This window comes from Ochotona curzoniae, unplaced genomic scaffold (assembly GCF_017591425.1).
Source record: "Ochotona curzoniae isolate NIBS_2020 unplaced genomic scaffold, NIBS_Ocur_1.0 contig_2688, whole genome shotgun sequence".
In the NCBI taxonomy this organism is placed as follows: Eukaryota; Metazoa; Chordata; class Mammalia; order Lagomorpha; family Ochotonidae; genus Ochotona; species Ochotona curzoniae.
The window spans coordinates 5493005-5517796 of record NW_024465553.1 but is presented as its reverse complement, the minus strand read 5'-3'; the positions used below and the strand labels follow the sequence as shown (position 1 = coordinate 5517796).

Genomic DNA, 24792 nt, shown 5'->3' with positions numbered 1-24792 from the left:
AGTGGTCCTCCACATCTGTGGGTGTCTGTCCTCACTTCCTCTGACCCCTGTCTGTGTCCTCACCTCCTCTTCCATTATGAGGACATCAGTCCCTCCCTGGTGGCCTTGTCTGTACTTGGTCACCTCTGTCAGGGGTCTGCGTTCAAGGCATGCTACTGTCTTGTGGTTAGGACAGAAGAGGAGGAAGCTGCATGCTCACAGCAGGTGGCAGGACCTCTGGGTGGAGTAGCAGCCTGCACAGCACCCTGGGATTGGGAGAGGGGGCGGGGACAGTGAGTGCTGGTGCCCTGCCTGGCACTATGGACACTCACTGTATCCTTGCTGCATTTATCAGGAGAGATGCAACAGTGCTAGGGACCCATGGTGGGCAGCTGGTCTGAATTCATATGGGACCAGGGAGTTCAGAGGCCCCCCGCCTCGAGTGGGGTTCTGGCTTCCAGCTCCCATGTAACCTGTGAGATACCCACGGGGTGGAGGAGAGAAGGGCTCCCTTCCCTTAACACCCCTTACCCCTTGCCACCTGCAGCCTGCATGGTCCTGGATGTGGGTGTGACATCTCTGGCATGCTGTGTGTACCCCCGCTGTTCTCTCTACCCTGCTCCCTCTGAGACCGTCTATTCCTTGCCTTCTTCCCAGAACAGGGTCAGCCGCCATGCAGCTCTTCCTCCTCCTCGTGTGCCTGCTGCTCCTCAGCCCCCAGGGAGCCAGCCTCCGCAGCCGCCACCGCTCCCGGGAGATGAAGAAGAAAGTCAAGGAGGCCCCTGGAGGGGTCATGGCAACCCCCAGCAAGAAGAACTTTGTCTTTGACCTCTACCGGGCCTTGGCTTCCACCGCCCCAGACCAGAACATCTTCTTCTCCCCTTTGAGCGTCTCCACAAGCCTGGCCATGTTGTCCCTGGGGGCGCACTCCAGCACCAAGGCGCAGATCCTCGAGGGCCTGGGCCTTCAACCCAAGGCCCACTCAGAGTCAGAGCAAGAGCAACAGCTGCACCAAGGCTTCCAGAAGCTTTTGCATGAGCTCACACAGTCCAGAGAGGACCTGCAGCTGAACCTTGGCAACGCTCTGTTCGTCGACCCGGAGCTGGTTGTTGAGGACACCTATCTGAATGCCATGAAGACACTGTACCTGGCAGACGTTTTCTCTGCCAACTTCAAGGACCCTGCAGGGGCCCAGAGACAGATTAATGACTATGTGGCCAAGCAGACCAAGGGCAAGATTGTGGACTTGCTCAAGCATCTGGAGAGCTCCAACATCATGGTCATGGTGAATTACATTTTCTTCAAAGGTGAGACTCAAAGGTCCGTTCCTGGGCTTGTGCCATCTCGCCAGCCACTGTCACCAGCAATGCCCAACCCTCCAGTGACTCCCCTCAGGAAAGGGTGGAAATGGAAAGGGGAGGGGATGTCAGAGTGCTCGGGGTGCTCTGTCCCTGCAGAGGAGGGCCTGGTCCCTGTCGTCATACCTCTGGGGGACTCTGCTGCTGCAGCGTGCAAGCTGCCTTTGCAGCATGAGTCCTTCACAGCTACCATGGGGAAGTTGCCAAGGCCATGGGCACACAGAGCAGGGTGATGCTGTCAGCCCAGACCTCTTCCCCCTCCTGCCAACAGGCACCTGCTCCTTTGGCAGGGAGAGCTGACCTCTGCCTTTAACGCCCTGGCGTTTCCAGTGAGCATCATCCCTGCTCTGTTCCCAGCTGCCTCCCATCGGCTGCTAAATCCCTGTGTGTGGAGCAGGGAAGCAAGGGTGAATGAGGAGGGCCAAGGAGGTGTGTTAAATCGTTAGCACCTCGCCGTCCTGTGGTCCTAGCCTGTTACAGCTGCTCTCTCACACAAGTGTGGATCAGGAGGGATTTGGGCAATGGAAGTTTTTCTGGAAGCTAAAAAGTTCAAGGTCAAGGAGCTGGCACTTTCTGTGTCTGGGGAGTGTCCAGACCCTGGGTGTTCCCTACCTGCATGCTTGTCAGGCAGGTGGACCCCAACAGTCCCTCGGATCTCTTGTGTCAGGAGCCCTGGTCCTAACGGTGCCACCCTCATGACCTGGTCACTTCTCAAGACCCCACTTTCTGCCAGTCACCCTGCTGTGGGGGTGGAGGAGGATTTCTAGGTGGGAATGCAGAGGCCAGCCACAAGCACAAGACCAGAGCAGGGCACTTCAAGCTTGTGTGCCAAGCTCTCTTATCCCCTCACTCATGGCTGTGCCCATGACAGCAGGTACAGACAACAGCTGTGCCCCTTGACTGAGTTCAATGCCTAGTTCTGGCACTGGACTCGGGGAGTCAGCTGGTAAGGGCGCAAGTAGTAAGGCCTTACCATTCACATGGGAGACCTGGATGGAGTTCTTGGCTCCTGCCAACCCCTGAGCCCTGTGGATGCAGAAGGGAAACCCCCATGAAATGCCCAGGCTGGTTCCAAGGTCACAGGCACCTGCCCCTGAGTCCGAGGGCTGTGCAGCCCAGGCCCCAGCGCTGCTGAGGCTGCTCAGTTTGGCTGTGTTTGAGGCTTACACGTAGTTTGCTTTCCCCCCTCCATTTTCTCGGCAGCCAAATGGGAGACGAGCTTCAGCCCCAAGTTCACCCAGGAGCAGGACTTCCATGTGAGCTCAGAGACCACTGTGCGGGTGCCTATGATGAGTCGTGAGGACCAATATCTCTACCTCCTGGACCAGAACCTCTCCTGCACAGTGCTGGGGCTCCGTTACCAGGGCAATGCCACTGCTGTCTTCATTCTCCCTGGAGAAGGCAAGATGAGGCAGGTGGAGGACGGGCTGAGTGAGAGAACACTCAGGAAGTGGCTCCGGACGTTCACCAAGAGGTACTGCTGGCCGGGACAACTCTGGGACTGTGGCTTGTGCTCCACCCACACCTCAACCTCATAGCAAGGTGGGGGAAGGTCGGGTGGGAACAATGAGGTTGACTTGCCAGGCTGATGAGAGGCCTCCAAGTCAAAGCCATACCAGGAAGTCACTCCCAGCTGGAGAGACCAGGGCTGGGGCCATATTGCCTGGGATGGTTCCAGGGTGGGCAGTGGCTGATAGGGGACAGTGCAAGTGCAGGGGTTGCATCCTGGGGGAGAACCCCAAGCAGTGGGAAGCCGAGGAGCCTTGCCATGGGTGTGGGCATGGGAAGCCAGTGCTACAGAGTCACCTAACAGCAGGGTCTCAACCCTTGGTAGGCAACTGGAGCTTCACCTCCCGAAGTTCACCATTGAGGGCTCCTACCAACTGGAGAAAGTCCTCCCCAAGCTGGGCATCCAGGAAGTCTTCACTTCCCAAGCTGACCTGTCGGGCATCAGCAGCTACTCCAACATCCAGGTGTCCGAGGTGGGTCCGGATGCTCCTGGGCATTTGCTGTCGGAAGGCCATTCTGTGCCAGCACAGCCCAGCCCATTCTGCTCATTCCATCCCTTTCTTTTATTCTGTCTTCTCTCCCTTGCTCCTTGCCCTCGTGTGTGTGTGTGTGTGTGTGTGTGTGTGTGTGTGTGTGTGTGTGTGTGAGATGTGCATCTGAGCCCCATCCTCCCTCCTGTAGACGGGGGCTCACAGTTCCCCATTAACCCCTCCTTGAGAGTTCACAGGTTCTCAGCTGTGCAGTGAGACTCATGCAGCCAGGTCTGAGCCCAGCCCAGGACAGAGCCACCACTTAATCTGTCACCTGTCTCCCAGGCACATGGGTTCTTTGCCGGTGACGCCCAGAACGGACAGATGCCTCATGGCATGTCCTGAGGGCCTCCCCAGCCCCTGCAGCTTGGTGATGCCTGGTGTCTGTGGGTCTCCTGTCTGCAGATGGTGCACAAAGCCGTGGTGGAGGTGGACGAGTCGGGAACAAGAGCCGCTGCAGCCACAGGGACCAGCTTCATGTTCAGATCAGCCCAAATCAGCGCACCCAAGATCATGTTCAACAGACCCTTCCTTTTGCTCATTGTGGACGATGACAGCAATGTCCTCTTCTTGGGCAGAGTGGCCCAGCCCTGAGGTGGTGGCTTTCCTGAATTGCGCTGGCTCCCACAGTCCAGCCCATCTCCCTGCTTACTCCTGGTGGCTGGCACCTGACGCAGGTCTACTTGGCTAAATGAAATTCTTGCACCGGTGTTGGCTTCCTCTCCGATGATGGCAAGGCAGCAGAGCCTTGGAGAACCCTGGCAAACATTCCACCTTGCCCTCACCTTCCACCAGTGGGGAACAGCACCACTGCCTTGCCCACACTCACATAGCATGTTAGTGGCACCCATGCCCAGAGCACAGGCCTGTGGTGCTGCGTCCGTTAGCACAGAGCTCTGTATGGTGGCGCACAGGGGTGATTCTAGAAAATGAGGATCACTAGCAATTACATACCCAGGCCTAGAACCCACTTGCCAGCAACAGCTGCAGTGTCAACATGGTTTGGGACTAGAATGGGCTCAGTGTCCCAGCCCTAACCTGTTGTGTGACATTGTGAGGATGGACACTCACTGTCCCTCTCTGGACCTTGGTTTCCCTACGTTTACCATGAAGGGTCATGGCAAGGATTCGGTCTGAGGACCCTGGACTCCATTAGCAAGGCTGGGATGTTGCTTGGCATCTCTGAGGTATGGCAGGTTGGAAATGGGCCGGTGCAGGATGGCACTATCCTTGCCCACAGCTACAATGTCATGGGTCAAGCAGCGACGGGCGCACAGAGCCCTTGTATAGATGGTGATGCTGATGCCTAACCTGTGGGTTTGTGTAGAGAATAACAATAAAAGATTTTGCAAACACCGAGTGTCTTTATGGACACAGCTCTGGGAAGGGTGATGGGAACTGCTCTCGCATGTTCCATGTGATGTGCCCAGCCACATTTACCCCTGGAATTGCCCTCAGGGCAGGGATCCTTCACTCACTGCATGTTACAGGCAGGAAGGGCTGGCTCCCTGACTCACCCATGTCAGCATGCTGCCTTACTTCCCAGGAAACAGGCACCAGGCCCTTGGAAGACTTAATGAGCAATCAGTGTCCAGCTGCCCTCCAGTCCGGCCCCGAGCACCTGCCTGCCCGCCTCAGCCTGCATGTCCTTATTCTGCCTCCACCAGGCTGGGCCCAGTGCTTTGACCAAGAGACCATACTGTGCCACTGCAGATGGTGCCCACTGCAGGTAGCAAGCTCATAACATCACAACTGGAACACACTCCCAAAGTGCCTGGCATGAGGCGACTGATCACCCTCACCTCTCAACAAACCAGCGAGGTCTGCCGTTGCCCACATTTTCCAGCCAGTGACAGTGGCTGCCATGTGGCAGGGCAGGTGGCTGTGACCCCACGGTTTGTGTTTGTACCACAGGCCCTGGGGCAGCTCCTTCAGGTTCAGCCTCTTGCTGTGGCCTCTACTCCCTTGAGCCTTTTTCTTGTGCAAGACCCAGGCTGCCTTGGGAAATCTTTTGAGCCCTGTTTACCCAGCCAGTCCAAGGCCAGTGGGGGAGGCTTTGCCGTGCCACGTAACAGGCCAAAGTCCATCCCTGTTCAAAGCTCACAGGGTCAACTGTTATGTGGCTGCTGTGCAGTGGGGTCCAGGTGGGCTCCGAGATGCAGTGTCACTGCTGTGTGTCACATGTCAGCCCATTTTCTCCCTCGCTCAACCATCATGTGACCCCGGGATGCATCGGGAGAAAGAATGATATTGGTAGGGTCCAGGGAAAGTTTATAAGAAAGAGAAGACATGGAGCAGGGGGTGCGGTTGGGGACTATTGCAGAGGGCAGGCTAGGGATGGGGTGGCACCTCCAGGTGGAGAGGCATTTCAGGAGGGGCCTGGGTGTGGACACTGAGCTCAGTCTGGACCAGGATAAGGGCAGGAAGGAGAGCAAGGGGCAGGGGACTTGTGCCGCCAGCTGTGACCGAGCCCTGGACACATGGCTGGGGCTGTTGGCTTTCTTCAGGACTTGAGAGCAGGTTGATTGTCCACCCCACATCCTGTGTGCATATCCCCTGGACACCTTCCTGTCCCTGGCTGCCCTATCTGCATGTGAGCAGGTGCCTTCCCTCAACCCCCTAGTGGACACCCACGCCTGCTGGAGCAAGGGCTCCATAGAGCACAGCAGGACTGGACTGCACCCTGAGGCTCCCAAGCTTTGCCACAGAAATGCCTTTGCCCCCAGTCCTTGGGGCTGCCAGTTAAGCTCAAGGTTTCCTCAGGACTTGTCTACTTGGCTGCCTTCTCCCTTGCCCTTGCTTGGACTTATCATGTGTGGCTGTGTCCTCACACTTCCTTCTTAGAAGGAGGCTGATCTTGTTGGAAGGAGCAGAGCTCACCCTCATGACTTCCTCTTAAGTTAGTCCAGCTCCAAATGGATTTCAACCTACTAATCTGGGGGCTAGGCATGAGATTTGGCCCATTAGGGCCACTGCAGCCTATCTAGTTCCTGAAGCCCTGGCCGAATCCCTTCTTGCTTCTGGAAAACCCACTCTGAGTCCTCTTTCTGATCACAGCTATTTTGGGGATCTTCTCACGAGATAGAGCAGGTGAAGCGAAGCATGATGGTGGACTAGGACCCAGACCCGGCTCCCATCTCTCCCCGGCCAAGACCCACATGAGAACAAATGATCTCGGCCATCCAGGAAGCACTCCCAGCCTGCACTTGATGGTGGGGCTTGGCTGACTCACTAGTCCACAGACTTACACAGGCCTACGAGGACCAGGCAGGGCGCTGGAGTGAGGACCGGGTTGTGAGCTCAGCACACACAGCCTGAACTGTTACCAGGAGCCTACCAGCCTGCGGCTGCTCACTTGGTCTGCAGAGCTGTGTTGCCCACTCCAGGCACTGGAGACAAACATAGCAAAAGGAAGTCCCCGTTCACATGCATCTGGCATCTGGCGTGCAGACGGGAGCCTAAAAGGAGTAAAGGTTAAAATAAGAGAGTTACCTAGCACCTGGTGCCAGGGCAGGGGACTGACCTTGGAGAATGGGGCACAGGGTATGGAGAATGGCGGCACTTCAGTGGAGAGACCTGACAGAAGCCACCTTGGCCAGGGGAGCCAGTGTCACCATAGCTATGGCCATCCTGGGCCCAGGTGGGTGCTCTGTGTCATTTGGCCATCCTGGGCCCGGGTAGGTGCTCTGCGTCACCCTGGGGATGAGGTCGGCCCAGCCACAAGGAAGCAGGAATGACAGCCAGGTAGGGAAACAGTGACATACATTTTTTAAGATGTACTGGGGGTAACTAGAAGCAGTCTTGAAGGAGACAGGCACAAAGTGGAAAAGCTGGCAAAATCCAAATAGGTCTGGGTGGTTCCCTTCTGGGTCTTAGAAAATAAATCTCCATGGTTCCGTGAGATGTCCATGTTGTGGCTGAGGACGCCGAGTGGACACAACCTGCCCGTGTGTCCTGCCGTGCTGTGGGAGTGACTGGGATATCTGAGATCTTGGGGTTGTTTCCAGGCTTAGGATACCTGCTGGGGGAAGACTGTGAGCTCCCTCCCCATCCTCCCCACGGCAGTCTTCCCTCTGATCAACCGTGTTTGTGGGCTTATTAAAGATGCATAGTTGTGGGGACAGGCCTCTGCTGTAGTGATTAAGATGACTGTTGAGACGCCTGCATCCCGGGTCAGAGCCACAAGGCACAGCCTGGGAGGCTGCAGCAATGGCTCAAGAAGCTGGCTCCTTGCCACTCCTATATGGAGACCTGGTTGAGGTCCCAGCTCCCAGTGGGAGCACTGCTTGCCCCTCCCCCATGTGGGCTCTTGGGGATGTACCAGTGGTTGACAGAGCTCCTTCTGCATCTGCCTCGTAGGTAAATAAATAAGACATTTTTTAAGATGCAGATTTGGACCCTGACCTAAGGAAAGACGGTGGCTAGGCTATGGGCCTGTACTTCCCACTCGTCTCGTCACGGTGGCAGTCCTGAACATGGTGAGCGATTGACAGCCACTGATGAGGCTGAGGCCTCAGAGATGTCCACTGCCAGGGCTTCCCTTGAGGCTGTGTCAGGCATGAGAAGTCAGTCCCTTGGTTACAGGAGCACCGGAAACATGAAAGAGCACCCCAGGTGAGACCTGATTGCGGTGATTGCTACCAACAGGGGGTACCCCAGGACTCTGACACACCTCCCAGAGTCTTCCCAGGGTGGGCGCAGAACGTGGGCAGTGTCCAGGCCAGGCCTCTCAGCAGGTGCTTCCTTGGCCCTGTTCCCTGCAGCTCCCCAGCCAGGACCAGCACAGGTGTGAGGGGTTCAGAAACCCCTCGTGTGGCCGTGGGAACACGTCTCACCTCTCTGTGCTGTCTCCTCCTGTGTGGCAGAATCCTCCCCTCTGCCTCCATTGGTGTTTGTGAGGACTTGGCGAGCTCTGTTTAAAACAAAAAATGTATTTGAGGCTGACACGGTAGCCCTTCAGGCTAATTCTCTGCCCGCACGGCCAGCATCCAACATCTGTGCCAGTTTGAATCCTGGCTGCCCCACTTCTGATAGAGCTCCTTAACAATGGTCTGTAAAGGCAGCAGAGGGTGGATCAGGCCCTTTGGCCGCTGCGCCCTCATGGGTGGATCGTGGCTGAGGGTGTGTTGCCCTCTCCTTGCAGCCTCCCACTCCCCTGGGCTTCTCCTGCTCTGTACCCATTGAGCCCCCAAAGCACTGCTTCCCCAGGTGCCACCCAGCCCCACAGGGGACCTCAGGCTCTTCCTGGGCTGTTCTGTGGTCTGCCTGCCCTGCATCAGGTGTGATACTTGTCTGGAAGCAGGAAAAGTTAACTGTCCCTGGAACCTAGCACTTGTGAGTCCTGGGTCCTGGCTCCCACCGAAGCAGGTCCCACAGGCAAGGTTACACAGGCCCTGGGGACAGGGACTACCTCCTCCCTTCACCTGTGTGCACCCCTGTAGCCCCCAGATTTTCTGGCCCTTGGAGAGAAGCTCCAGGAGACCTTGTTCCCTGCCTCTCCAAGCCAGGTGCACCTGCCGCTCACACTGCACTGCCCACTTAACCTACAGTTCAGTTGAGGGTGGTGGCAGGTGGGGACAAGTTTGCCTCAAAGCGGAAATGACAATGCACTTTCATGATACACGTGGCTCCACCTTAAAAAGCAGTGTCCCCAGTGTGTAGGATGGTGGGGAATGAGAAAATCTCCCTCTTTAAAAAACAAGGGCAAGCACATAAACAAGAACACCAACGACGCTTGCTGGCGAGGATGCGGGGAAAAGGGAACCCTACTCCACTGCTGGTGGAGCTGCAAATTGGTACAGCCTTTATGGAAATCAGTCTGGAGAACACTCAAACAACTCAAAATCTGCATACCATATGACCCAGCAATAGCACTCCTAGGAATATATCCAAAACACCTGTTTTACGACAAACCAACATGCATCCCTATGTTCATTGCAGCACAATCAGTAATTGCAAAAACATGGAAGCAACCGAAATGCCCATCAGCAGAAGATTGGATAAGAAAGCTTTGGTTCATCTACTCCATGGAATACTACTCAGCTATTAAAAAAAACAAAATGCAGTTCTTTGTGGCTAAATGGGCACAACTGGAAACTATAATGCTAAGGGAAATGAGTGAATCCCAAAAGATTAGATACCACATGTTTGCCTTGATTTAACCTGTAATTTTTTGTTTGGTTGTTGGTTATTTTCTGAACCTGTCATTGATACTGTCTCAACCCAGATGTTTCGAAGAATGGAACTTGCATTATTTTTAACATATTGTCTACCCATTACTATGTCAATTAATTCCATAATGTTGTATATTGACACTGAGGCCTTATTGGGGCTTTTAACTGACCGGATCTCTACTCTGTTAGACCTATCTTCAGACCATAGAAGGTCTCCCCAAGAGGCCACTGAACTTATCTGGACAATAAGACGCTGAACTTTATGCTAGGCATGTGTTTGCAAGCAATGAATCTCAACTGAACTTGAACTATGGTTATGCAACAAGGTGGAGGAATCCACCATGGGGGGAGGGTTATGGGAGGGGTGGGGGGAATCCCCAGTGCCTATAAAACTGTACTACATAATACAATGTAAGCAACAATAAAAAAAAAAAAAAAAAAAAACAAGGGCAAGGCAAACTGTTGAGAATCAGTAGTTTGGCCCTGACTTGGTTGTCCCTAAGCTTCACCCCAACTCCACCCATTAACACTGGGGATGGGAGGGAAACCTGTGCAAATCTCTTACTTCAATGCTGGAAGCAAAATCACCCCTAGGAAACCTCCTTCCTGGCGACTCCACAGACCAAGCCTGGGTGATAAAATATTGGGGAAGGCGGGAAGGAAGGAGAGAGATGAGCAAGCTCACAGGCAGCGGTCCTGCTCATGTTGAGACAGCCATGAGTTGGCCTATTCTGCCTCACCTGGGCCACACCCAGGGTGGACTCTGTTGAGGCTGAATGAATGAATGACAATCTGACCACCTGCCAGGGGCTGCAAGGGTAGAGTTAACTGGTACAGTGCAGAGGGAAGAAGCAGAGAGCTTAGCAGGTCCAGAGGCCTTGGAGGGCAGGGGCAGGAGGCAGAGAGCAGCCAGGAATGCCACCCCCTGAGACAAGCAGGAAGAGTCAGGATCAGCCCAGGCTGTATCCTCATCTCTCCAAGAATGGGAGGTCTGACAGCACTGCTGCCTAGGACACGTTGTCATACGCGAGGCACAGAGCCCAGGGTAGAACTCCCACAGCAGCACAGCAAAGTGGGACCTGTTACAGCCTGCTGCCATTTGCCCCGGCACAGGTTAGTCAGGCCTCAGCATGACTGGCAGGCCATGCAGCACAGGCTCCTCCAGATGCCTGCTGCCTGCTTGTGGGTGACCCATGTGAATGACATGGCATGCAGCTATGCCAAGTTGCCAGGCTCACGCTCTGGCTGCCAGGTGTACACAAATCCTCCTGCCAGCTCCAGGAAGTGAGGTGGAAACCAGCAGGGTGTTTTCTGTCCTACTTGTGGAAGGGCAGTGTGCCGAGAGAGACTCTGAAGTTCAATCAAGAGCCACACTGAAGCCCCGCTCCTTGCGGGACTCCCTGGGCTTTTACATAAAGCATACAGACCCAGGCACTCCAGTGCTGCACAAGGACATCCCAGCTGGGTGTTGGAAGGGTGAAAGTGGGCCAGTGAGTTTGCGTTTCTCACCAGCTTCCCCCAGGTGCATGTGGCCCCTGGGCAACCCTGCGAGTAAAGTGAGGGTGAGGACACAGGGCATTTCTTCAACACCACACACTCCTAAGTTCCTTCTCACTTCCTCTGCTCAGCTCAGAAGCATCCAAGTAGCTTGCTTTGTTAGACCCGGAACTCCGCCTCCTGGAAATTGCCGTCAGACTGTTTTCAGCCAGAGAAAACAGTACTTGGTTGACCCAATGTTTCCTAATCCAGGGGGCAGAGTTCACTGTCAGGACAGATAAGAGCTGGACCCCAGGCAAAGCCAGCAGTCCCATCAGGTGCCTTGGGACTCTTTCAGCGCCTGGGGCTCTTACAACAGGTAAGCCATGCCAGAGCTGGGAGATGCTGGGGTTATGGGCTATGGTGCGGAGCTTATAGTCTGTGTGGGGTGGGGTTAGCCTGGAGGAGTTGGGCTCAGAGCCACATGGCTTGGTGGCAAGGGCAATTCTGGGGCTGCCACCAAGTGTGTTACACTTTTCCAAAGAAACAGTCCCATCAACACGATTGTAAACAGGCAGCTGGCCAGGAGCTGCCCTGTCCTACGCGATGTTCCTACTGACCTCTGAGTATAGATAGCCCTGGACTCCCGCCGGCTGGCTCTCCTGCCCTCCTTTGCTTCTTCCTCCTCTTCTGCTTTCCAGAAGCTGCTGGTATGTAACTATCTCCATGTGCCACAGGCAGGGCTCTGAATGCAGCCCTGTCTCATGCCTCTTCCGCAGCCCCAGCGACCAGGAAGGGAACTGCTTCTCCCCAGAACCCGTTAAAAGCAGACACCTCATTTCACTGAGCCGACAACAGGCACAGGGCTGTCCACTGATGCTCCCAGAGACTCAGGCAACTGTTTGCCACCAAGAGACAAAAACGAAATATCAGACCAGGGTCAAGAGACTGGCTCACTCTGATATTTCCCCCACCAGGTGTGGGAGGGCTGGGGGGATGCAGAAGGAAGCAGGCAGAGACTGCAAGAACTGTTTGCCAGCTGAGATCAGGGCCATTCAGCTGCCATCTGGGTCCTCTCTCAAGGAACCTGCCTGCCACCAGGCACCTCCCAGTGAGGGCCGGCCCAGGACCATGTGAACTGCTGAGCAGGGATGGGAGAGGTACCGCAGTGGGACTCGTGCAGGGTCATTTCCCTACTCTGCAGGCTTTTTGGTGGGAGGCGTAGAGAGAATGGAAAATTTAAGGAGAGCGAGCCCCTCATCACGTGGGCAGGGAGGAAGACATCCCAACCTCACAGCTTCAGAACCAAATATCTAGGCAACGCCTGCTGCCACTCTTACTTCCTCCTTTGTGGTATGACCTGGAGAAACCCCGTTTCCTCTGTGTCCGGGTTCCGAATCAGGTATAAACAGGGACAAAACAGTACACACACCTCAAAGAATGAGAGGAAGACCAAAATGCAATGACGTCTATCAGTTTCCAAGAGAAGTGACTCCCAATGGGTGATCACAGAGCCCTGCAGGGTAGCTCTGCATAGTGGCATGTGCACTGGCTGGATGTGATGTAAGGGCTGGTGAGAGGATTCTGGCACCTGCTAGCTCGAGACTGAAGAGGTTTTGTTGCTTTGCAGAGTTCAGAGCAGACACAATGCCAGCCCTCCTGCTGCTGGGGCTCCTCGTGGCCACGCTCTGCCCAGCTGTCCTCTGCCACCCAGTGGCCACAGCTGTCCCTCAGGATGCCCACCGGGAGGACACAGCTGATGCGACACGCCTGGTGGGGCTGGTCTCCAGCAATGCTGACTTTGCCTGCAGCCTCTACAAGCAGCTGGCCTTGCTGAACCAGGACAAGAACATCATCTTCTCCCCACTGAGCATCTCCACTGCCCTGGCCTTCCTGGCCCTGGGGGCCCGTGACTCCACACTCACGGAGCTTCTCCAAGGCCTCAAGTTCAACCTCACTGAGCTGCCCGAGAAGGAAATCCACCAGGGCTTCCGGCAGCTCCTGCTCACCCTGCGCCAGCCCCAAGAGCAGCTACAGCTCAGCCTGGGCAATGCACTGTTTGTTGGCCAGCAGCTGCTTCCGGCCTTCCTGGAGGGCGCCCAGGAGCTGTATGCTGCCGAGGCCTTAGACACCAACTTCCAGGACACAGCCACTGCCAAGAAGCTCATCAATGACCATGTGGCACAGAAAACCGAGAACAAAATTGTGGACCTGATCAAGGACCTTGATCCACAGACCATAATGATGCTGGTAAATTTCATTTTGTTCAAAGGTGAGTGCTCACCTTGGGGTGCTGAGGGGCAGAGACTCGGGGCTCCGAGTATGCAGGACTCTTTCTGATTTGCCTATTGGGGTGGGCTGTGGTGATTGGCAAAAGACTAGAGGGGAGTTGCCCGTTAGTTTCCATCCTCACTGTTACTCCAGCTCTGAGTTCTGCCTTCACAGTGCTTCTTCTCTGTCTGCCCCTCCCGTGTAGGGAGCTCCCCTTTTTTCCCCATTTGCATTCAGAGGCTCCAAAGGCCACTGTCAGAAGGTCCCATCCCTACAAGGCACGTGACTGCAAACACGCTCCTTCCAAATGTCCAGTAACATCTCATTTTTTCCCAGGCTCCAGCCTCCAGCAGGCCTTCGTGCCACTTCAAACACCTGTACCCACCCCTGCCTCTCTCTTGAATCCATGCTCCTAGATTCCTGTTGAATGGTCAGCTAGCCAAGTGCCCAGGTGTTTATTTCATACCAACTGCCTGAACTGCCCTGTATGGCTCACCCTCACACCCTTGGCTTTCCAGTTACCCAGGCAGGTTCTCTGGCTGGCTGTCCATGGGCAGTTGCTGCCACTAATCAGGCATGCAAGCACAGTAGCCCTGCCACTCACCTGGCCTCTCACTGCTTTCTCCACTTATAGCCCACTGGGAAGAGCCCTTCAATCCCAGTGACACCTCCCCGTCCAAGTTCTACTTGAAGAAGGACAAGTGGGTGGATGTGCCCATGATGGAAAAGGAGAGATTCAACACACCCTACTTCCGTGATGACGAGCTGTCCTGCACTGTGGTGCAGCTCAACTATGTGGGCAATGCCAGTGCCTTCTTCATCCTCCCAGATGAGGACAAAATGCAGGAGGTGGAAGCCAACCTGTCGCTGGCAACCCTGAAGCGCTGGAGAGACTCGGTGAAGACTGAGTGAGTACCCTCAGAAGGCAGAGATCTTGCTAGCCACCACCCTCCAGTCCCATTGGACCTTCATCTTAGGGTCTCAGTGGTGGCCAGGGTGTTGGGGCATAGAGGTTGAGTTACTTTGCTGCCTGAGGCTTTGTGTCAAGCTTGGGCATTTGGCATGGACATGGAATCCCACATCCTCCAACAACGTGCCTGGCTTCCTGTCCAGCTCTGCTTCCAGTCCAGCCTCCTGCTAACTCACAATCCCAAAGGCACAGGTGATGCCTCAAGACACAACATCGTTGCCACCCACAAGGGAGAGCTGTTTGATCTCTAAGCTCCTGACTTGAGCCTGACCCAACACGGGCCACTGCTGACATTTGTGGAGTGAGGCAGTGGATACAAGAGCTGTCTCCATTTAGCACTTGATTCCCTTTCACTGTCTGTCTTCCCAAGAAATAGTGTTGTTTTCAAGAGTGGATGGTGTCAGACAGCGCAGGGACCTGAGGCCTTCTCTGGCTCCAGTGTGCTCTGAGTCATGAGGAACCCTGAACACAACACTCAGCTCTCTGGATGGTTGAGCTCGGCTGAGGGAGACAGGAGGACTGTGCTGCACCAAGCGGGAGGAGAGACAGGCTCTGGAGCCAGCTCTGTACCAGCCACTGCACTCATTCATTCTTTCATTCATTCAGCATCTGTTGAGTGACTAATGAGCACCTACTAGGTGCTTGACACTAATTGAGATCCTGAGGACAGCTCAGCCAATGAGACACAATGTTCTCTGCCCTGCGAGCTGGGGAGAGACAAACAACACACACGCCCTAGCCCTGGCCCCGTGGCTGTATGGACACTCACAGATGAGAACAGATGATGGATGTGTTACGGTAGTAGTTGGGACGTGAGGGAGTAAAGCCATGGGGGAAAGGTGAAAGGATTGGACATGATGTGGGGAAACCCACACTGCTAGACGGGAAGAGGCGTGACCTGGGCCGAGCTGACTCCTGTGGTGTCCCTTGTTTCTCAGATGGATCGCTGAACTCCACCTGCCCAAGTTCTCCATCTCCAGTGAGTTTGACCTAGTCGATGTCCTTCCCAAACTGGGCATCAGTGAGGTCTTCACCATTAAGGGTGACTTGTCTGGAATCACAGGGAACAGGAATGTGGTGGTCTCCAAGGTGAGTCTGCAGACACAGAGATGTCCACAACTCACTCCTTCCTTGACTGCTAAGCCAGACAGATATTCAGACAGTCCTTGGTTTGCACCACTATCCTAAGTCACTCATTATCCAACCACACTCCCTGGGGTCCCCCTCAAACTCAAGAGAGTTCCTATCGCCCAGTGCCCTGTCTGGGACATAATGATGCAAGACCCACCATTGGGAGAGTTTGGGCTTAGCATTAGCCATCACCTGCCAGCATCCCACGCTCCTCTATTAACTGTCCATAACAAGCACAATAAAACCCTCTCCTTGAAGTTTTACACCTGTAAAATGAAGGGTTGAGTGTAATGTCCTTTGCTGGAATGTGGTGCGTGCCAGAACTAAGGTAGTCACTGGTAATTATGACAGCTTTAGGACTGGACTTGGACACACGCCTGTTCAGGTCTCACATTTGGTGACTCAGTGACACTAAGACATCACTTGCACCTCTGTCCTCACAGCTGGCCCCTCTCTGCATGGGGACTCTGCAAAGGGAGCACACAGGGGCAGAGAGGCAGGCCAGAGGCTGACCCCGGTATTGGGCCAGGCAGCTGCTTTACTGCAACCCATCCTGACCCTGTTAAGCTATGTTCTCCTGTCCCTTACAGGCAGTCCACAAGGCTGTGCTTGATGTTGCTGAGAACGGCACTGAGGCAGCTGCCGCCACTGCAGTTGGGGTTATGCTAACATCTATAGCAATGGGCACCACTGTGCGTTTCGACCGGCCCTTCCTGGTAGCTGTCGTCTCCACTGACCCGCCAAGTATTCTCTTTCTGAGCAAAGTCACCAACCCATTGCAAGCCTAGAGCTCCTTGCTGGATGTCAGGAAGCTGTGGACTGTCAGGCCCAGCTGTGACTGAGTGTCCCTGGGAAGGTGACAGCCACCTCTAGCAGCACGGATCCATGTGCACTGATAGCCCATGGATAGCTCTTTCCAGAGGTTTTGTGGTCATCTAAGAGCAATAAAGCCTTTGGTGGATTGGATGCTTCCCTATGCCTGCCCGCGCACACATACTTGCCACTGCCTGTGTCCTAAAACTCACTTTACCTCCACCCTTCCAGGCTCTGCCCTCAGCATCAGCAGCCTGACAAAAGCCCCCCAACTGATGGCCCAACTCACCTGGGACTCGGCCCTGGGCCTAGGACGGAACCCTTCTATCCTAAGGCTTGTTGTTGCCCCCTTGATTTGAATGGATGCTTTTTCTTGCCCAAATCATCTGCTCTGACACCTGCTGCACAGGGCTCCTGGCCCTGGTGCATGTGGCAGAACCCTGGGAGCCCATGCTACTGCTGTTGCTAGGGTATGTGTGTGTGTGTGTGTGTGTGTGTGTGTGTGTGTGTGTGTGTGTGTGTGGTGTGTTGGGAGGGAAATGTGTTGTGGTGGGAACCACAGGCTGGTAGCCCACAGTGTCCCCTGTGGGAAAGTCTTCCTCCTGACTAGGAGCTTTTCCCTGCAGACAGATGTAGCCATGGGAGACACAAGCAATAAATGAGTTCCTGCAGTAAAAGCAAGTACATGGTACCCCCTCAGCAGCTGGTGCCTGTTTTAATTAGCCCATTGTAGAGATGAAGAAACCGAGGTAGTGAACTTGCTTTTTTCCCAGGCTGCACACTCACCAGCTGGTTATCACTGCAGCCTGCATGGTGCCAGAGGAGCCCTCTTAACCCCATAGTCACTCTGCCCCTGAAGAGGTCCACAGCAATTGGCCTGCAGGGCACTGACCATTACCTGAGCTGTTAGATCTGAGATGAGGCTCTGGAAGCTGCTTGGCTAGTCCAGCTCAGTGTAGGAAGGCTTCCTGGAGGAGCTGACTGCTGGGCTGTGCTCAGGAGAGGAACAGAAAGGGGTCAGGTGAAGGAGTTGGTGAATGTTGCAGGCAGAAGGGACAGGGCAGTGTTCACAGAGGACAGAGAGAAGCTGGGTGGCCTCAGGGTTCACGGGACAGGGTCTGTGGGAAAGAGGGGTCTGGGTTGGGGCAGGAGAAAAGAGAGGTGCTGGAATGCCTGGACCCTGATAAGCACAGGGGAAAGGCTCCCTGCGTGTAAGAATGGTGCGAGCAGATTCACACTCTCAAGGTTAGCAGGTGGGGCCATGGGCCAAGGCAGCACCTGCAGCACCTATCCCATATGGAGTTCAGCTGCTCTGTTTTCAATCCATACCCTTCCAATCAGCTGAGGAGAGCACCTGGAGGCACCCCAGTTCTTGGTCCCTGTCACTCATGTGGCACATCACGGCAGAGGTGCAGGCTCATGGATTCAGCTTTCCTGGATTCAATCAGAAGATGGAAGACGTGTGTGTGTGAGAGAGAGAGTGAGAGATTCTGCCTTTCAAATGAATAAACCACGGAAGGATGAAAGAGACAATGAAGGGGAGCTGGTGAGGGCAATGGGGCAGATGCGTATTATGGGGCAACCGGAGGGCACTGCCACAGGGAGCCTGGGCTGGGGAGGCACGGTGCAGGTGCAGGCAGCTCTGACCAAGAGACAAGCTTGAGTTCTGGGGGAGAGGAGAGGGAAATCTGCCCCCACAGGGAGGAGTGGTTCACAGGAGATTGGAGAGAAAGAAATAGCATTGGGGAGGGCACTCAGGGGTTCCCACAGGTTGTATCAGGAATGAGATGTTACTCCCGAGGAAACACATGGACACGCAGGTTAAAACCTGAGTGCTATGGCTGCTACCACCAGGGGCAGCACAAGACTTTCACACACCTTCCAGGACCCTCCTATGGTGGGGCACAGAGCATGGGCCTTGGCCAGGCCAGGTCCCTGGGTAGGTGCCTCCTAGTTCATGACTGTGATTCCATTGAGGACCAACACAAATCTGCTGGTGAGGGGCTCAGAACCTCGCTGTGTGGCCACAGCAATGCACCTCACCTCTCTGTGCTGTCTCCCTCCTGTGGATAGAATCACACCCTCTGCCTCTATGGGTGTTCGTGAGGATTTGGTGAGGTTCTTTTTTTCTTTTAAAAAAGACTTCTTTGGTGCTATGTGAAAGCTCCTCAGGCTGAATCTCTGCCTGCAGCCCCAGCATGCCTTTGGGTGCCATTTGAGCCTGTGGTGCTCCACTTCCCTGTGTCCAGCTCCCTGATGCCCTTGGGCAGTCCCGAGGAAGCTGCTCTTCCTGCCTGAGGGGTACCCTCCCTCCCCGGGGGCTCCCTCCTGCCTGGGCTCCTCCTGATCTGCCCCCAGTGAGCCCCAATAGCACTGCTTTCCCAGACGCCACCCCAGCTCTGGGTTGACCCAAGCTTCTTCCCAGCGGCTCCTGGGCCCCATGCCTTGCATCGGAGGTGACATTTGTCAGGAAGCAAGGGAATGAATTCTCCCTGGATCCAGCTCTTTGGAGTTCTGGGTCCTTGAGCCCCTTTTAGACAAGTACCAGGAGATGAAAGACAATTTTGTCTCTCCTTATCTCTGTGAATCCTCCTTTCCAGCAAAAATAAATAAATCTTATTAAAAACAAAAAAAAAAAAAAAGAGAGAGAGAGAGCAAGGCAAGGAGGAGAGTCAGGGGTTTGGCCCTGGCTTGGTTGTCCCCAACTCCATCAGTTACCATTTGGGGTGGGAGAGAGAGCTGGGAAAGTCTCTTGTTTTGATACAGGAAGAAAGATGGCCAGTAGGGAACCAACTTCCTGGGTTGGCTGATAAAACATTGGGGAAGGCGGGAAGGAAGGAGAGAGATGAGCAAGCTCACAGGCAGCAGCCCTGCTCATGTTGGGACAGCCATGAGTTGGCCTATTCTGCCTCACCTGGGCCACACCCAGGGTGGACTCTGTTGAGGCTGAATGAATGAATGACAATCTGGCCACCTGCCAGGGGCTGCAAGGGTAGAGTTAACTGGTACAGTGCAGAGGGAAGAAGCAGAGAGCTTAGCAGGTCCAGAGGCCTTGGAGGGCAGGGGCAGGAGGCAGAGAGCAGCCAGGAATGCCACCCCCTGAGACAAGCAGGAAGAGTCAGGATCAGCCCAGGCTGTATCCTCATCTCTCCAAGAACGGGAGGTCTGATAGCACTGCTGCCTAGGACACGTTGTCATACGCGAGGCACAGAGCCCAGGGTAGAACTCCCACAGCAGCACAGCAAAGTGGGACCTGCCACAGCCAAAGGCCATCTGCCCCCGGCAGCTTGGCCAGGCCAGAAGTAATGATGTGAACCTGACCTAGAAGTGTGCACCTATTAGGGTCTCTGTGGCGGTGTGGAAGATATGAAGGTGTGAAGAGAACTGTTCCATTGCAGGCAAGACCGCAAGGAGTTTCCCATTGCATGGCAAGGCCCAGTGGATGTCTCTGCATCCACCTGAGCACATTTCCACCTCCCTTTGCATGGACACCGGACAAGCCCACTGAGATTTCTGTATCTGTTTAGTCATTGTCTGCCACTGCAGAGTTGGTCTTTACTATCAATGTGAGCTTGGAAGTTGATGTTGTTGATAACATCTTAGCAAAAGGGTCTTTCACTATTCAGGCTGGCCCCATTGAGCACATGCTAACCAAGGTTGTCAAGTCCCCAGGTATAGTGTGAGTCTATTCTTTCCCTCTTTCCTTGATCTTTAGGCTCCTTCTTCTGTGATGCGTTTCCTTCCTTAACTGATTCAAGACTAAGTTGCAGAATGAGGATTATAGCAGCAATGTGTTACTGATTGATCCGTGCCGTCTATTGAGAACTTCCTGACCACAGGATTAGGATGGCTGATATCCTGCCTCAAGGTGAAACAATTGACAGAACTATCCTTAGGAATGCCAGCTTGACCAGGTGTGAAGTCTGTGCTAGCTTTTGTGACGGCTTCTTTTTAAATAAAGCAGATGGCTTTCTCGTATGGTCCATTATGATCCTGAAATTGTAGTGGTCCGTTTCTTTTCTACACCTACTCCACACACCCTTCTCGAGTTCCAAACTCGGCTGGAGCTGGACTCTGGCACGCACCTGTCCATTCATTTCTGTGTCTGAGTGCTTCCTGGCAGTGCTAAGGGGGTTCATTGCCCAGGGAGTGGGCAAATGTAGCCCACTGAACAAATCCTACTCAGGGGCCCTTCCTGTCCTCACAAGCTAGTGATAATTTGGGTTGTGTTTCTGAAATATGGTGAAGGAGCAGGAAGGCACACAGCCCACATATGCCCAGACATGCCCTTCTCACTTATGCTGGGACTCTGGGCTTTGCAGAAAGCATTCAGGCCCCTGGATTGTGGAGCCTGCTCATGCTGCTAAGGGAATCTGTCCTGAAGCCACAGGGTCAGTGTCGTCTGGAGAACAGGGTCACTCCTGGCTCTGCCCACTGCTGGATGCCAGTCTGGCTTGGACTGATCTAGGAAAATCTGTGGGACACAGGATGGCATAAAGGCAGACACGGATTTCACAAAGCCCACATATATATGAGGATACAGACAAAAGCGGGCACTACTTGGAAGTCGATGCATGGCACTTTGCCCTAGGCCCTGGCTGTGCTAAGAGGAAAAAAATCCCTCCTGTGCTGGCTAGAAAATATTACCAAATAGAGAACAGTCACAGAAGTGAGTGGACAGGCGTGCGCCTCTGGATCGGGCACACATCACAGCTTGGGCCCACGCACCACACATGGGGAACGAGGCCTCTGAGTGCATCTCAATGGAAATCTTCCTGATGGGAGTCTCTCTCAGCAGCATGCTGCTGTTCCCCGGGGAGGACAGAGAACACCTGCTGATTTCCACCTTGCTTCCTGCAGCTGGCAGGAAGATTTGTGTACACCTGGCAGCCAGAGTGTGCCACCATGATGCATGCCATGCCATTCAGCTGGGTAACCCAGAGGCAGGCACATGCTTCTAGAAGAGGCTGGGCTGTGTGACCAGTCCTGCTTAGGCTCAGCCAAGCTGGCCTGTGGCATTGCCTTTGTGTAGCTTCCACATCTTTCTCCTTTCTTCCCCTCCACCCCCCAGCCCCTGAGGTTTTATCAGCCAGCCTTCTTCTGTGTGTCAGCCTCCAGGAAGGGGTTTCTCTGGAGGGACTCTCGCTTGCAGCATCAAAGCAAGGGTCTTTCCCAGGTACCACCCCATGCCCAGGTGACGATTGGGAAAATCAAGCTAAGGCCAAACCCACGACTCTCACCATTGTGCACGGCTCTTTGTATTCAATGTAAGGGTCTTTTCTCTTTATTAGAAAGGTAGATTTACAGAGAGAAGCAGACACAGAGGAACACCTTCCATCTGCTGGTTCACTCCTCAAATGATCGCAACAGTCAAATCACGAGACACGACCAGGAACCTGGAGCTTCTTCCTGAATGACCATGTGCTCCCAAGGCTTTGGTCCATCCTCTTCTGTTTTCTTGGGCCTCAAGAGGGTTTCTGGATGGGAACTGAGAGTAGCTTGGAGAGGAACCTGTGTCCATGTGGGATCCCAGTACTTGCAAGGGGAGGATTGGCACATTGAGCCCTGGTGAAGGCCCTGTGTCTTGTACTTGTTTCTTAAAGAACAAGGCATTCTCATTCCTTGCCAGTGCTAGATGGATGCGTGTGTCATCTAAGTGGATTGCCCCACTCGGTTCTTCTGGTAGAGCATGAGTGGACACACAGGTGGCACCTGACCAAAGCCTCTTAAGTGGGAGGAGTTTTGGCCTTTGCATTCCTAGCTGGATTGGCCTTCCTCCTTCAGCAAGCCAGGCCCCATGACATCAGGGATGTTGACCGTGTTGCTCTACTCTTGAGAGTTCACCGAGGACGGGCCTCGTGGCAAGGAGGGTAAGCCACAGACCTCGAGGCCAGCATCCTGTATCCCAGCACTGGCTGAAACTGGCTGCTCCATTTCACAGCCAGCCTCCTAAGAGTGCACTCTTTTTTCAAATTTTAGGTTTATCTGAGAGGCAATTTACAAAGAGATAGAAGGAGAGTCAGAGAATTGGATCTTCCAGCTGCTGGTTCACTCCCCAGTGGGCCTCAATAGCCAAAGCTGAACTGATCATAACCCAGGAACCAGAAGCTTCCTCCAGGTCTCCCATATGGGTTCATGGGCCCAAGGACCTGACCATCCTCAGCTACCTTCCCAGAGCATAGACAGGGACCTGGACAGAATGTGGAGCCGCTGGCACTGAAACTGACATTCGTATGGAATGGTGGTACAGCAGGCAGGCAATTAGCCTGAAGATCTACACCAAATAAACCTTTTTAAACCCTATGTTGGCCCCAAATAAATCTTTTTTTTTTTCTTTTTAAGCAGAGTTCCCCAATTCCTCAAAATACCAAAGCAGGCAGAGGGATTACTTGGTCACGCTGGAGGCGATAGCACAGAGAAGGCAGACTAGTCCCCATGGCCACACAGTGGTTTTCTAAGTCCCTAACCGGCAAGGGCACTGTCATCCCCACAGACTTGTGCTGGTCCTGGCTGTGGGGCCACGGTGACCAGAGACAAGGAGGCAGCTGCTAAGAGGTCCAGCCTGGACACTGTCAATGATCTCTGTCCCACCCTGGGAGGATCCTGGGAGTTGTATTAGAATCCTATGGTGCCCCTTGGCAGAAGCAGTCATGACGCTCGGATCTTACCAGGGGTGCTCCATGTGTTTCAGGTGCTCCTCTAGCCAGGGGGTGACTGCTCACGATGGGCACACCCTGGAAGGTACCCCTGCCTCCCCATCTGCTCCTGTTTCTTTCTCCCAGGCACGGCAGAGATCTAGTCATATGTGGGGGCAGATTTCCCTCTCCTGTCCCCCAGAACTCAAGCTTGTCTCTTGGTCAGAGCTGCCTGCACCTGTACGGTGTCTCCCTAGGCTCTGGCTCCCTGTGGCAGTGCCCTCCAGCTAACCCATAATACACATCTGCCCCATTGCCCTCACCACACTCGCCTTCTCTATTTCTTCCTTCAAAGACTCTTTTGATTTGAAAAGCAGGACTCCACATTCACACATACAGAGAGCAGAGCACTCCACATTCACACAGAAGCAGAGATCTTCCATCTTCTGGTTGAATCCTGCAAAGGCTTCCATGGCTGGAGATGGACCAGGCTGAATCCATGTGCCTGCACCTCTGCCAGGATGTCCCACATGAGTGACAGGGACCAAGAACTGGGGTGCCTCCAGGTGCTCTCCTCAGCTGATTGGAAGGGTATGGATTGAAAACAGAGCAGCTGAACTCCATATGGGATAGGTGCTGCAGGTGCTGCCTTGGCCCATGGCCTCACCTGCTAACCTTGAGAGTGTGAATCTGCTCGCACCATTCTTACACACAGGGAGCCTTTCCCCTGTGCTTATCAGGGTCCAGGCATTCCAGCACCTCTCTTTTCTCCTGCCCCAACCCAGACCCCTCTTTCCCACAGACCCTGTCCCGTGAACCCTGAGGCCACCCAGCTTCTCTCTGTCCTCTGTGAACACTGCCCTGTCCCTTCTGCCTGCAACATTCACCAACTCCTTCACCTGACCCCTTTCTGTTCCTCTCCTGAGCACAGCCCAGCAGTCAGCTCCTCCAGGAAGCCTTCCTACACTGAGCTGGACTAGCCAAGCAGCTTCCAGAGCCTCATCTCATATCTAACAGCTCAGGTAATGGTCAGTGCACTGCAGGCCAATTGCTGTGGACCTCTTCAGGGGCAGAGTGACCATGGGGTTAAGAGGGCTCCTCTGGCACCATGCAGGCTGCAGTGACAACCTAGCTGGTGAGTGTGCAGCCTGGGAAAAAAGCAAGTTCACTACCTCGGTTTCTTCATCTCTACAATGGGCTAATTAAAACAGGCACCAGCTGCTGAGGGGGTACCATGTACTTGTTTTTACTGAAGGAACTCATTTATTGCTCGTGTCTCCCATGGCTACATCTGTCTGCAGGGAAAAGCTCCTAGTCAGGAGGAAGACTTTCCCACAGGGGACACTGTGGGCTACCAGCCTGTGGTTCCCACCACAACACATTTCCCTCCCAACACACACACTGGACAACAGAAGCATGGTCCAGGGCCTGTGCCATACCTGTTCCAGATCAGGGTCCCATATGCCTGAGCAGGTGCCAGAGCAGGTGTGTAGGGGAAGGGAGAGTGTGCAACTTGAACTAGTAAAGCAACAACAAGACTTAGGACAGCAGAATTCCCTCCCGGGCCCAAGGACGAGGTCCAGGTGAGCTGAACCATTAACTCAGGAAGCCCTGGCCAATCCAATGACACTGAGGGCAGAGTCTGGGAGGGTGGAGGGCATTGTGAGTTTTAGAAATACAGATAGCAGCAGGCATGTCTGTGTGGGAGGAAGAGGGAACCGTCCAGTCCACCAAAGGCTTTATTGCTCTTAGATGATCACAAAACTGAAAGGAGCTTTCCTCGGGATCCCTGTGCACATGAAAACCAGCCACTGGAGGTCGCTGTCACATTTCCAAGGACACAGAGCAGCCAAAACCAGGCCCAGAACAGCATCCTGGGACACAGAGGTCTGGCTGGACCCAGGAGCTCAAGCCATGGCTGTGCCTCCTGCCGTCCAGCAGGGAGCT

The 24792-nt window shown here is 54.3% G+C and overlaps 2 protein-coding genes across 2 annotated transcripts; both read left to right on the top strand.

Annotated features, from left to right (window-relative positions):
- Positions 1 to 642: 642 nt before the first annotated feature.
- SERPINA5 (serpin family A member 5) lies at positions 643 to 4724 on the top strand. Its single transcript, XM_040975563.1, has 4 exons — positions 643 to 1286; positions 2541 to 2811; positions 3172 to 3319; positions 3782 to 4724. Exons 1-4 carry the CDS (start codon positions 653 to 655, stop codon positions 3968 to 3970), a joined length of 1242 nt encoding a protein of 413 aa, XP_040831497.1. The 5' UTR covers positions 643 to 652; the 3' UTR covers positions 3971 to 4724.
- A 6634-nt stretch (positions 4725 to 11358) lies between these two features.
- On the top strand, positions 11359 to 16363 carry LOC121153102 (alpha-1-antichymotrypsin-like). Its single transcript, XM_040975561.1, has 5 exons — positions 11359 to 11404; positions 12656 to 13297; positions 13931 to 14204; positions 15205 to 15359; positions 15992 to 16363. Exons 2-5 carry the CDS (start codon positions 12673 to 12675, stop codon positions 16183 to 16185), a joined length of 1248 nt encoding a protein of 415 aa, XP_040831495.1. The 5' UTR covers positions 11359 to 11404; positions 12656 to 12672; the 3' UTR covers positions 16186 to 16363.
- Positions 16364 to 24792: the final 8429 nt, after the last annotated feature.